Below are 11,039 nucleotides of genomic sequence, written 5' to 3'. Positions count from 1 at the left end.
TCTAAACAGAACATTTTCTGTGGACCTTGATAGATCAGTCAAAATGCTTAAATCGGCTGGCACTGACGGCATCCCTTTTCTGAAAACGTCTGGCAGTCAAAGAGTTAATATTATGCTACTTGGATTATGTTACTAACTAAATTTTTTAGTAGGTAACTTGTAACTGTAATGGATTACATTTTAAAAGTAACCCTCCCAACCCTGCACATGCTGTATGCAAACATTGCCGAATGAAAGTTAAGTGCTGCAGCAACACTACAGGTCTGGTGCTTCTTCACATAAACTATCACGCCAACATGCCGCTAGCAGGGAATGCTAGTAGTAGCATGTAGTGAACATCGACTTGGTTGCTTGTTTTTACAACCCCATCATAGACAAAAGAGGACTCTTTCTTTTGTCTTGTGACTCTCCAAAGTGTGGGGGTGACCAACTCCCGCTGTGAGGTACCAGCATCCTCCTGTTGGCCATTCCAAAATTTAACACTATGAATAACTGTGTTCACCATTTTTTTTAATTTCCATTTTCCTCCATTAAAGAGGCCATATTTTATTGAACTTCTCAAAGAGATTTAATTTGACGTTGCCGGCGTTTCAACAGACTGTTTGACAAGGAAACAAAGTTGTTTTTAAAGGCCCAAAAATGCACAAAAAAACCTATGACACTCCCAAAATGTTTTCTGCTCAGAAAATGTTATTATATATATTATTTCCCAAGGGTTTGTGTCAATTTCCAACCAAAACTATACAGTTATAACAGTAAAGTCAAGTCATTTTTATTTCATTTGTTCATTTACATTTGTAAAAGATTCTCAAAGTGTAGACAGGTTGATAATGATTTGTGACATCCAATGATTCAGTTTTCAAGGAAAACCTATAAATGACATTTTGGAGAAATAGAAGAAAGACTGAGAAGCGTCCATAAATGAGTATCTAACCATGCATGAAAACTAATGAAACTCAAAGCCTTGGTTACTATTTATAATATAATAAATTAAATGTGTTCCACATGGTAGTGCAGTCCTGCAAGGTCCATCTGATCTGTCCAGATGGATAAAAGGAATACGGAAAAACAAGTAATCTGGGCAGCCCGTGTTGTTAAATTTAGGGATAAGCTTGTGGTGGTTGTGGCCAAAGTGCACGAGGGTGTGGTTGTGGGGGCCGTGGCCAAGGTTGCCAATATGGTAGTGGCTCATAACTCTGTTGTGGTGGTGACCAATATGGATATTGCTGCATTGGCCAGTATGGTACAGGTGGACTGGGTGGTCCTGGTGGACTAGGTGGTCCTGGTGGAATAGGTGGTCCTGGTGGTCCAGGTGGTCCTGGTAGACCACGGTAACCCTGTGGTCCTCGTGGTCCCTCTGGTCCAAGTGGTCCAAGTAGACCATCAGGTCCTGGTGCACCATCTGGTCCTATCAGACCCTGTGGTCCTGGTAGTCCATTTGGTCCTTGTGGACCCTCTTGTCCTAATGGACCTTCTGGTCCTGGTGGACCATCTGGTCCGGGTGGACCCTCTGGTCCATCTGGTCCTTGTCGACCATCTGATCCTGGTCGACCATCTGGTCCGGGTGGACCCTCTGGTCCATCTGGTCCTTGTCGACCATCTGGTCCTGGTCGACCATCTGGTCCTTGTAGACCCTCTGGTCCTGGTTGACCATCTGGTCCAGGTTGACCCTCTGATCCGTCTATTCCTGGTAGACCATCTGGTCCCGGTGGACCCTCTGGTCCATCTGTTCCTGGTGGGCCCTCTGGTCCATCTGGCCCCGGTGGACCGTCTGGTCCATCTGGGCCCGGTGGACCCTCTGGTCCTGGTGGGCCCTCTTCTCCATCTGGTCCTGGTGAACCATCAGGTCCTGGTGGACCCTCTGGTCCATCTGATCCTGGTGACCCATCAGTTCCTGGTGAACCATCTGGCCCTGGTGGACCACCTGGTCCTGGTGGACCATCTGCTCCATCTGGGCCTGGCTGACCATCTGGTCCTGGTGGACCTTCTGGTCCATCTGGTCCTGGTTGTCCATCTGGTCCTGGTGGACCCTCTGGTCCATCTGATCCCTGTATACCATCTGGTCCGGGTGGGCCCTCTGGTCCATCTGGTCCAGGTGGACCCTCTGATCCAGGTAGACCATCTGGTCCTGGAGCACCATCTGGTCCATCTGGCCCTGGTGGACCCTCTGGTCCTTCCGGTCCTGGTGAACCATTTGGTCCTCTTGGACCATCTGGTCCTGGCAGACCCTCTGGTCCTTCTGCTCCTTGTGGACCCTCTGGTCCAGGTTGACCATCTGGTCCATCTGGTCCCGGTGGACCCTCTGGTCCAGGAGGACCCGCTGGTCCATCCGGTCCATCAGGACCTTCTGGTCCTTTTGGACCCTCTAGGCCTGGTTGACCATCTGGGCCTGGTGGACCCTCTGGTCCTCTTGGACCATCTGGTCCATCTGGTCCTGTTGAACCATCTGGTCCTGGTGGACCCTCTGGTCCTTTTTCTCCTTGTGGACCATCTGGTCCAGGTGGACCATCAGGTCCATCTGGTCCTGGTGAACCATCTGGTCCTGCCTGGCCATCTGGTCCTGGTTGACCATCTGGGCCTGGTTGACCCTCTGGTCCATCTGGTCCCGGTGAACCGTCTGGTCCATCTGGTCCTGGTGAACCTTCAGGTCCACGGGGACCTTCTGCTCCATCTGGTCCTGGTTGACCGTCTGGACCTGGTTGACCCTCTGGTCCATCTGGTCCCGGTGAACCGTCTGGTCCATCTGGTCCTGGTGGACCTTCAGGTCCACGGGGACCTTCTGGTCCATCTGGTCCTGGTGGACCATCTGGTCCTAGTGGACCTTCTGGACCTGGTGGACCTTCTGTCCCATCAGGTCCTTGTACACCATCTGGTCCTGGTGAACCATTTGGTCCTGGTAGACCTTCTGGTCCTAGTGGACCATCTGGTCCTGGTGGACCTTCTGGTCCTTGTTGGCCATCAGGCCCTTGGAGACCATCGGGTCCTGGTGGACCATCTGGTCCCGGTGGACCCTCGGGTCCATCTGGTCCTGGTGAACCATCTGGTCCCGGTGGACCCTCTGGTCCATCTGATCCTGGTGGACCATCTGGTCCTGGTGGACCATCTGGTCCTTCTTGCCCGGGCGGACCCTCCGGTCCTGGAGAACCCTCTAGTCCATCTGGTCCTGGTGAACCATCTGTTCCATCTGGTCCTGGTGGACCTTCTGGTCCACCTGGACCTTCTGGTCCCTCTGGCCCTGGTGGTCCATCTGGTCCTGGTGATCCCTCTGGTCCACGTGGACCTTCTGGTCCATCTGGCCCTGGTGGACCACCCGGTCCTGTTGAACCTTCTGGTCCTTCTGGTCCTGTTGGACCATCTGGTCCTGGTGGACCTTCTGGTCCATCTGGCCCCGCTGGTCCATCTGGTCCTGGTGGACCATCTGGTCCATCTGGCCCTGGTTGTCCATCTGGTCCTGGTGGACCCTCTGTACCATCTTCTCCTGGTTGACCGTCTGGTCCTGGTGGGCCCCCTGGTCCATCTGGTCCTGGTGGACCCTCTGGTCCACTTGGACCTTCTGGTCCATCTGGTCCATCTGGTCCTGGTAAACCATCTGGTCCTGGTGAACCATCTGGTCCCTGTGCACCGTCTGGCCCTGGTGGACCATCTTGACCTGGTGGACCCTCGGGTCCTAGTGGACCCTCCGGTCCATCTGGTCCCTTTGCACCATCTGGTCCTTGTGGACCTTCTGGTCCATCTGGTCCTGGTTGTCCACCTGGTCCTTCAGGACCCTCTTGCCCATCTTGTCCTGGTGAACCATCTGGTCCTGTTGGACCTTCTGGTCCTGGTGGACCCTCTGGTCCTTCTTCTCCTTGTGGACCATCTGGTCCAGGTGGACCATCTGGTCCATCTGGTCCTGGTGGACCCTCTGGTCCTTGTGGACCCTCTGGTCCATCTGGTCCTGGTGGACCCTCTTTTCCTTCTGGTCCTAATGGACCTTCTGGTCCATCTGGTCCTGGTGAACCATCTGGTCCATCTGGTCCTGCAGGACCATCTGGTCCTGGTGGACCCTCTGGTCCATCTTGTCCTGGTGCACCATCTTGACCTGGTTGTCCATCTAGTCCATCTTGTCCTTGCGGACCCTCTGGTCCTGTTGGGCCCTCTGGTCCTGGTGGACCCTCCTGTCCATCTGGTCCTGGTGGACCATCAGGTCCATCTGCTCCTGGTGGACCCTCTGGTCCATCTGGCCCTGGTGAGCCATCTGGTCCATCTGGTCCAGTTGGACCCTCGGGTCCATCTGGTCCTGGTGGACCCTCTGGTCCTTGTGGACCCTCTGCTCCATCTGGTCCAGATTGACCGTCTGGTCCTGAAGGACCCTCTGGTCCTGGTGGACCCTCTGGTCCATCTTGTCCCGGTGAACCATCTGGTCCTGGTGGACCCTCTGGTCCTTGTGGGCCCTCAGAACCATCTGGTCCTGGTTGACCTTCTGGTCCTGGTTGACCATCTGAACCATCTGGTCCTGGTGGACCATCTGGTCCATCTGGTCCCGGTGGACCCTGAGGTCCATCTGGCCCTGTTTCACCATCTGGTCCTTGTGGACCATCTGAACCATCTGGTCCTGGTGGACCATCTGGACCTGGTGGACCACCTGGACCTTCTGGTCCTGATGCTCCATCTGGTCCTTGTTCACCATCTGATCCTGGTGCGCCCTCTTGCCCATCTGGTCCTGGTGGACCCTCTGGTCCCTCTGGTCCTGGTGGACCCTCTTCTCCATCAGGTCCTTCTAGACCATCTGATCCTGGTTCACCATCTGTGCCATCTGATCCTGGTTGTCCATCTGGTCCTGGTGGGCCCTCTGGTCCAACTGGTCCTTGTGAACCATCTGGTCCTGGTGGGCCCTCTGGTCCATCTGGTCCTGGTAGACCATCTGATCCTGGTGAACCATCTGGTCCATCTGGCCCTGGTTCACCTTCTGGTCCACGTGGACCATCTTGTCCATCTGGCCCTGGTGGTCCATCTGGTCCTGGTGAACCTTCTGTACCATCTGGTCCTCGTGGACCCTCTGGTCCTGGTGGGCCCCCTGGTCCATCTGGTCCTGGTGGACCCTCTGGTCCACTTGGACCTTCTGCTCCATCCGGCCCTGGTGGACCTCCTGGTCCATCTGATCCTGGTGGACCATCTGGTCCTTCTTCACCATCTGGCCCTGGCTGACCATCTGGTCCTGGTGGACCCTCTGGTCCTCTTGGACCACTTGGTCCATCTGGTCCTGTTGAACCATCTGGTCCTGGTGGACCCTCTGGTCCTTCTTCTCCTTGTGGACCATCTGGTCCAGGTGGACCATCAGGTCCATCTGGTCCTGGTGAACCATCTGGTCCTGCCTGGCCATCTGGTCCTGGTTGACCATCTGGTCCTTCTTGTCCTTGTGGACCATCTGGTCCAGGTGAACCATCTGGTCCATCAGATCCTGGTGGACCTTCTGGCCCACGTGGACCCTCTTGTCCATCTGGTCCTTGTGGACCCTCTTGTCCATCTGGTCCTGGTGCACCCTCTAGTCCATCTGGTCCTGGTGGACCCTCTGGTCCATTTGGTCCTGCAGGGCCATCTGGTCCTGTTGGACCCTCTGGTCCATCTGGTCCTGGTGGACCATCTGGTCCTGGTGCTCCATCTTGTCCATCTAGTCCCGGTGCACCCTCTGGTCCTGATGGGCCCTCTGGTCCTTCCGGTCCCTCTTGTCCATCTTGCCCTGGTTGACCGTCAGGTCCATCTGGTCCTGGTGGACCCTCTGGTCCATCTGGTCCTGGTGAGCCATCTTGTCCTTCTGGTCCTGGTGGACCCTCAGGTCCATCTGGTCCTGGTGGACCCTCTGGTCCAAGTGGACCCTCTGGTCCATCTGGTCCAGGTAGACCGTCTGGTCCTTCTGGCCCGTCTGGTCCTTGTGGACCGTCTGGTCCATCTTGTCCAGGTAGACCATCTTGTCCTTGTGGACCCTCTGGTCCTGGTGGACCCTCAGATCCATCTGGTCCTGTTGGACCTTCTGGTCCTGGTGGACCCGCTGATCCATCTGGTCCTTGAGGACCCTCTGGTCCATCTGGTCCCGTTGGACCCTGAGGTCCATCTGGCCCTGGTGCACCATCTGGTCCTGGTGGACCATCTTGACCATCTTGTCCTGGTGGACCACCTGGACCATCTGGTCCTGGTGGACCCTCTATTCCATCTGGTCCTGGTGGTCCCTCTGTTCCTTGTGCACCATCTGGTCCAGGTGGACCATCTGGGCCTGGTGGACCCTCTGGTCCTTCTTCTCCTGTTTGACCGTCTGGTCCAGGTTGACCATCTGGGCCATTTGGTCCTGGTGAGCCATCTGGTCCATCTGGTCCTGGTTGTCCTTCCGGTCCTTCTGGTCCCGGAGGACCATCTGGGCCATCTGGTCCTGGTTGACCATCTTCTCCAGGTGGACCTTCTGATCCATCTGGTCCTTGTGGACCTTCTGGTCCCTCTGGTCCTGTTGGACCTTCTGGTCCATCTGGTCCTGGTGGACCCTCTTCTCCATCAGGTCCTGGTGGACCATCTTGTCCTGGTGAACCATCTGGGCCATCTGGTCCTGGTGGGCCATCTTCTCCATTTGGTCCTGGTTGACCATCTGGTCCTGGTGGACCATCTGGGCCATCTGGTCCTGGTGGACCATCTTCTCCAGGGGGACCATCTGGACCATCTTGTCCTTGTGGTCCATCTGGGCCTGGTGGACCCTCTTCTCCATCTGGTCCTTGTGAACCATCTGGTCCTGGTGGGCCCTCTGGTCCATCTTGTCCGGGTGGACCATCTGGTCCATCTGGTCCTGGTGGACCACCTGGTCCATCTGGTCCTGGTGATCCATCTGGTCCACGTGGACCCTCTGAACCATCTGATCCTGGAGGACCATCTGGTCCTTGTGCACCATCTGGTCCTGGCTGACCATCTGGGCCTGGTGGACCATCTTCTCCCTCTTGACCGTCTGGTCCTGGCGGACCATCTGGCCCTGATGGCCCGTCTGGCCCTGGTGGACCTTCTCCTCCCTCTGGTCCTGGTGGACCCTCTGGTCCATCTGGTCCTGGTGGGCCATCTTGTCCATCTGATCCTGGTTGTCCTTCTGGCCCTTCTGGTCCTGGTGGACCATCTGGGCCATCTGGTCCTGGTGGACCATCTTCTCCAGATGGACCCTCTGGTCCATCTGGTCCTGGCGGACCGTCTGGTCCCTCTTGTCCTGGTGGACCTCCTGGTCCATCTGGTCCTGGTGGGCCCTCATCTCCATCTGGTCCTGGTTGACCATCTGGGCCATCTGGTCCTGGTGGGCCCTCTTCTCCATCAGGTCCTTGTGGTCCATCTGGTCCTGGTGGACCATCTTCTCCAGATGAACCCTCTGGTCCATTTGGTCCTGGTGGTCCTTCTGGTCCTGGTGGACCATCTTGGCCATCTGGTCCCGGTGGACCATCTTCCCCAGGTGGACCCCCTGATCCTGGTGGACCTTCTGGTCCTGGTGGACCATCTGGTCCTGGTGGTCCCTCTTCTCCATCAGGTCCTGGTGGTCCTGAAGGTGGTCCTGAAGGTGGTCCTGAAGGTGGTCCCGAAGGTGGTCCCGAAGGTGGTCCCGAAGGTGGTCCCGAAGGTGGTCCCGGATGTCCCGGTCGTCCTGGTCTAAATTGTGGCGGTGGGCCATTTTCATCTGGAGTAATGGCTGGATCATTTTCCTCTCCATCTTCTCCTGGTGGACCATCTGGACCTGTTGAACCATCTGGTCCGGGTGGTCCCTCTTCTCCATCAAGTTCTGGTGGTCCTGAAGGTGGTCCCGAAGGTGGTCCCGAAGGTGGTCCTGAAGGTCGTCCCGGTTGTCCTGGTCTAAATTGTGGCGGTGGGCCATTTTCATCTGGAGTAATGGCTAGCTCTTGTCTCCTTATCCTAACAGACATACATTTGGTCTCTGCAATAAAGAGTTAATGTCTGTGTTACACGGTTACATTTCACTGGCTCTCTCTTACCGGGGATTTGAGAATTTGATAACTTACCAACCAGCAGAAGGGCAACAGTGAACACCTTGAGAATGATCATTGTGGCTGGTGATGTCCTGAAAGACAGTGAAAAGGAATGCTAAATATACATCTAGAGAAAGTCCATTAGACAAATATGATGTGAGTGCTGGCTGTTTGGACAATGTCAAGTTGTCATGGCCCGGGTTCCATGTCTTGCCACGAGGTGCCTGGACTGATTGCTGTCAACTCTATGCTAATCTTTATGTCCTCGCTGTCAGACGGAATTTTCACATTGACTAAAACGACTACTTTTCAAGAAATCAACATTCTGTGTTCAATTACTATTGTAGTATGCTAAATCATTTATTATGCTGTCATTGATAAAAAAAAAAATGGTGGCACGATGAATGCTAGTTTAGCACATTCGCCTCATAGTTCAGAGGTACAGGAATTGTACTCCACACAGGAAAGGTCCAGCCTTCCTGTGTGGAGATTGCATATTCTCGCTGTGCCTGCGTGGCTTTTTTCCGAGTGCACTGGTTTCCTTCCAGATTTAAAAAACATGCATACTTTAAATTTTCTCTAGGTGTTGTTCTGCGTATGAATGGTTGTTTGTCTACAGTAATTGTGCCCTGTGATTGGCAGACAACCAGTCCAGGGTGTAACCCGTCAACTGCCCAAAGACAGCTGGGATGGGCTCCAAAAATTCTGGGAGGATCCAAAGATAACAAAAGGAGACTTCTCCAAGAACTGCAAGTCTCCTGTGTGAAACAACAAGGGATTGTGGTGGAGGAGCATGTAGAAGGCAGAAAGAATGTGGAGAAAATTGAAATGGATAAAGCAGGACAGATTGTGTGTGTGTTTTTAAAGCTTCCTAATCAAAACTTGACAATGGCGATTGTGTGGCTGTGGTTGAGAGAATGATGTGTCATTCCATAAAAGTTAATGAGCAGGTATGACAGCAGTGGCTCACGTGACTACACTTTGTAATTCGCCCAAGACTTCTTCGGATGAAAACGATGAATTTGGTTCCAGATATGTCTGATGAGTGCCTGCTACGAGTGGAAGTAGCAGGCAGGCAGAAAGTGCTGGACCCTCTAGAACAGGGTTCACCAATTCCGGTCCTCGAGGTCCAAAGTCCTGCAGGTTTTAGATGTTTCCGCCTACCAACACACCTGATACTAAAGATCAGGATTGTTATCAGGCATGCTGGTGAGCTGAATCAGGTGTGCTAGTGGGCAAATACATCTAAAACATGCAGGAATCCGGACCTCGAGGACCAGGATTGGTGATACCTTGCTCTAGAACGACGAGGTAGGAGCTAACCAACTTGCAAGTTGCTGTTGCTTGAACGGTCAGCCACTACTGTACAGTTAAAAAAATAAAAAATAAAAGAAGATGAACAATCACTCGTCATCCCCATCAAGCCATAGTGTTATAGGCCACAGGTTCTCATCCACACCTACTACGATGGTTTCAATTTTCCAGAAACCTTGGAAAGTAAACATTTTCAGAAACCTTGGAAAGTACTAAGGCATGGCATGGTGAATCCAGGCCTGACACTCGTCTTCTATAATGTCGTCACAGGCATGTCCCCACAAATAAGGAATGGAGCTCAGTCTACAAATACTGTACTATATAAAATGAATAAACTTCCATTTCATGATCATGCTCCTTCATACTTCAAAATCTCTGATAGGCACCGAAACACTCACCTATTTGCATTTTTTGATAGCAGCTTCACAAGTTTTGCATCCATTAAACTTGACAATGCCTGTCACACAGTGTCACATGTATTTTTAGGAATGATTATTCTATCGATTATTCCATCAATAATCAAATTATCCCATAGGGTTTTGTTTGGCATTAAAGTGTATTGCAAAGAGTTTTCCCCAATTACTCTTTATCCATCAATTATTGTTTTTTATGTGGTATTGGTTTGTGATATATATATATATATTTTTTGTTTTTTTAAAACAACAACTAACGAACAGCTTAACTATATCACACACGAGGAATTGATGTTGTGCTCATCAGGGGTTTTTTTTCTAACTGCGGTTACTGGTTAGTTTTCCAAATTAAAATGTTTGAAATTGTCTAGATTTAATTGATTTAAAAGAAAGATAAATTAGTCTGCTGTCATGTTGGACAACAGAATTCAGACACAGATGATTCAAAAGCGAAGTTTGTGGAAATCTCCCCAAATACATTAACATTAATACTTAGGAGCAGAGTTCTAATAGCTTTGGATTTTTGAGTATAGTAAGTTTTTATTTAGTTTTGACTTTTGTGTGTGTGTGTGCTTTATTCAGTGAGGTTTAATTCATTTTAAGGCTAGTTTTTTTTTTTTAAATTAATTTCATTAGTTTTTTCTTCCACTCTTCAAGATCCGCACAAGTGTTGAGGTCTCTACACTGCATGCATAAAGTCATGGATCGGAAAGACATGAAGCAATGTCCACTTTGACCTGAGTCCAAAAGTATATTTCCCCCTTGATTGTACAAAGTGCAACGCCAAATATGCTGAACATGGATGTGTTCCCTGAAAACAACAATTTAAACATTGAGAAATTACTCACCACGCTAAATCAAGCGTTCTCTTGGAGCCCCTCTCGGCTCTTGCGTTGGTGTCAGTCCTGCTCCTGTGTTGCTTCTGTCTGTCTATTAATGGAGGCTTTAAAACACTTGTGTGGCGGCTGTTAAGGTGGAGTCCTTGTTCAGGTGACGCAATTGATTGGTTTGTCTTATTGTTTTTACATAATTACAGTAGGTGGTTTCTATTAGGCGGGCCTTGTCAAGTGGTATTTATTTGTTAATCAATTAACTGAGTCACCTTGCTGTAAATAGTATACTTCCTAAAACACACCCGCTGGAATGTTAGGCACTTGTTCTTCGACCTGAAACATCATTTGAAACATGGTTGAATGAGTCAAATTGAATGAATGAGTCAAATTGAAAACAAATAGAAAAAGGAATTCAACATAGTTTCATAGGTCACGATTCGATTCGATTAATCCCGATGTGAATCTATAAATTGATTATTTGCGAAAAAAAATTAATATTC

At 51.4% G+C, this 11,039-nt stretch overlaps 1 protein-coding gene across 1 annotated transcript; it reads right to left on the bottom strand.

Moving 5' to 3' along the window:
* Window positions 1-747: 747 nt before the first annotated feature.
* On the bottom strand, window positions 748-10,631 carry LOC147176329 (uncharacterized). The gene is made up of 3 exons (XM_086072748.1): window positions 10,555-10,631; window positions 8,013-8,071; window positions 748-7,927 (listed from the first exon to the last, which is right to left on the bottom strand). Exons 2-3 carry the CDS (start codon window positions 8,053-8,055, stop codon window positions 1,101-1,103), a joined length of 6,870 nt encoding a protein of 2,289 aa, XP_085928874.1. The 5' UTR covers window positions 8,056-8,071; window positions 10,555-10,631; the 3' UTR covers window positions 748-1,100.
* Window positions 10,632-11,039: the final 408 nt, after the last annotated feature.

Source organism: Leptonotus elevatus, chromosome 4 (assembly GCF_054856555.1).
Source record: "Leptonotus elevatus isolate MCC_2025b chromosome 4, RoL_Lele_1.0, whole genome shotgun sequence".
Classification (NCBI taxonomy): Eukaryota; Metazoa; Chordata; class Actinopteri; order Syngnathiformes; family Syngnathidae; genus Leptonotus; species Leptonotus elevatus.
The sequence above is the reverse complement of the archived record's forward strand: the minus strand, read 5'-3'. Positions and strand labels throughout refer to the sequence as shown.

Excerpts from the sequence above, each read along its gene's own strand:
- LOC147176329 (XM_086072748.1), bottom strand. The coding sequence starts at position 8,055 with ATGATCATTCTCAAGGTGTTCACTGTTGCCCTTCTGCTGGTTG. Across the intron at positions 7,928-8,012 it reads TGTTGCCCTTCTGCTGGTTG|AGACCAAATGTATGTCTGTT; the intron begins GTAAGTTATCAA and ends TCTTTATTGCAG.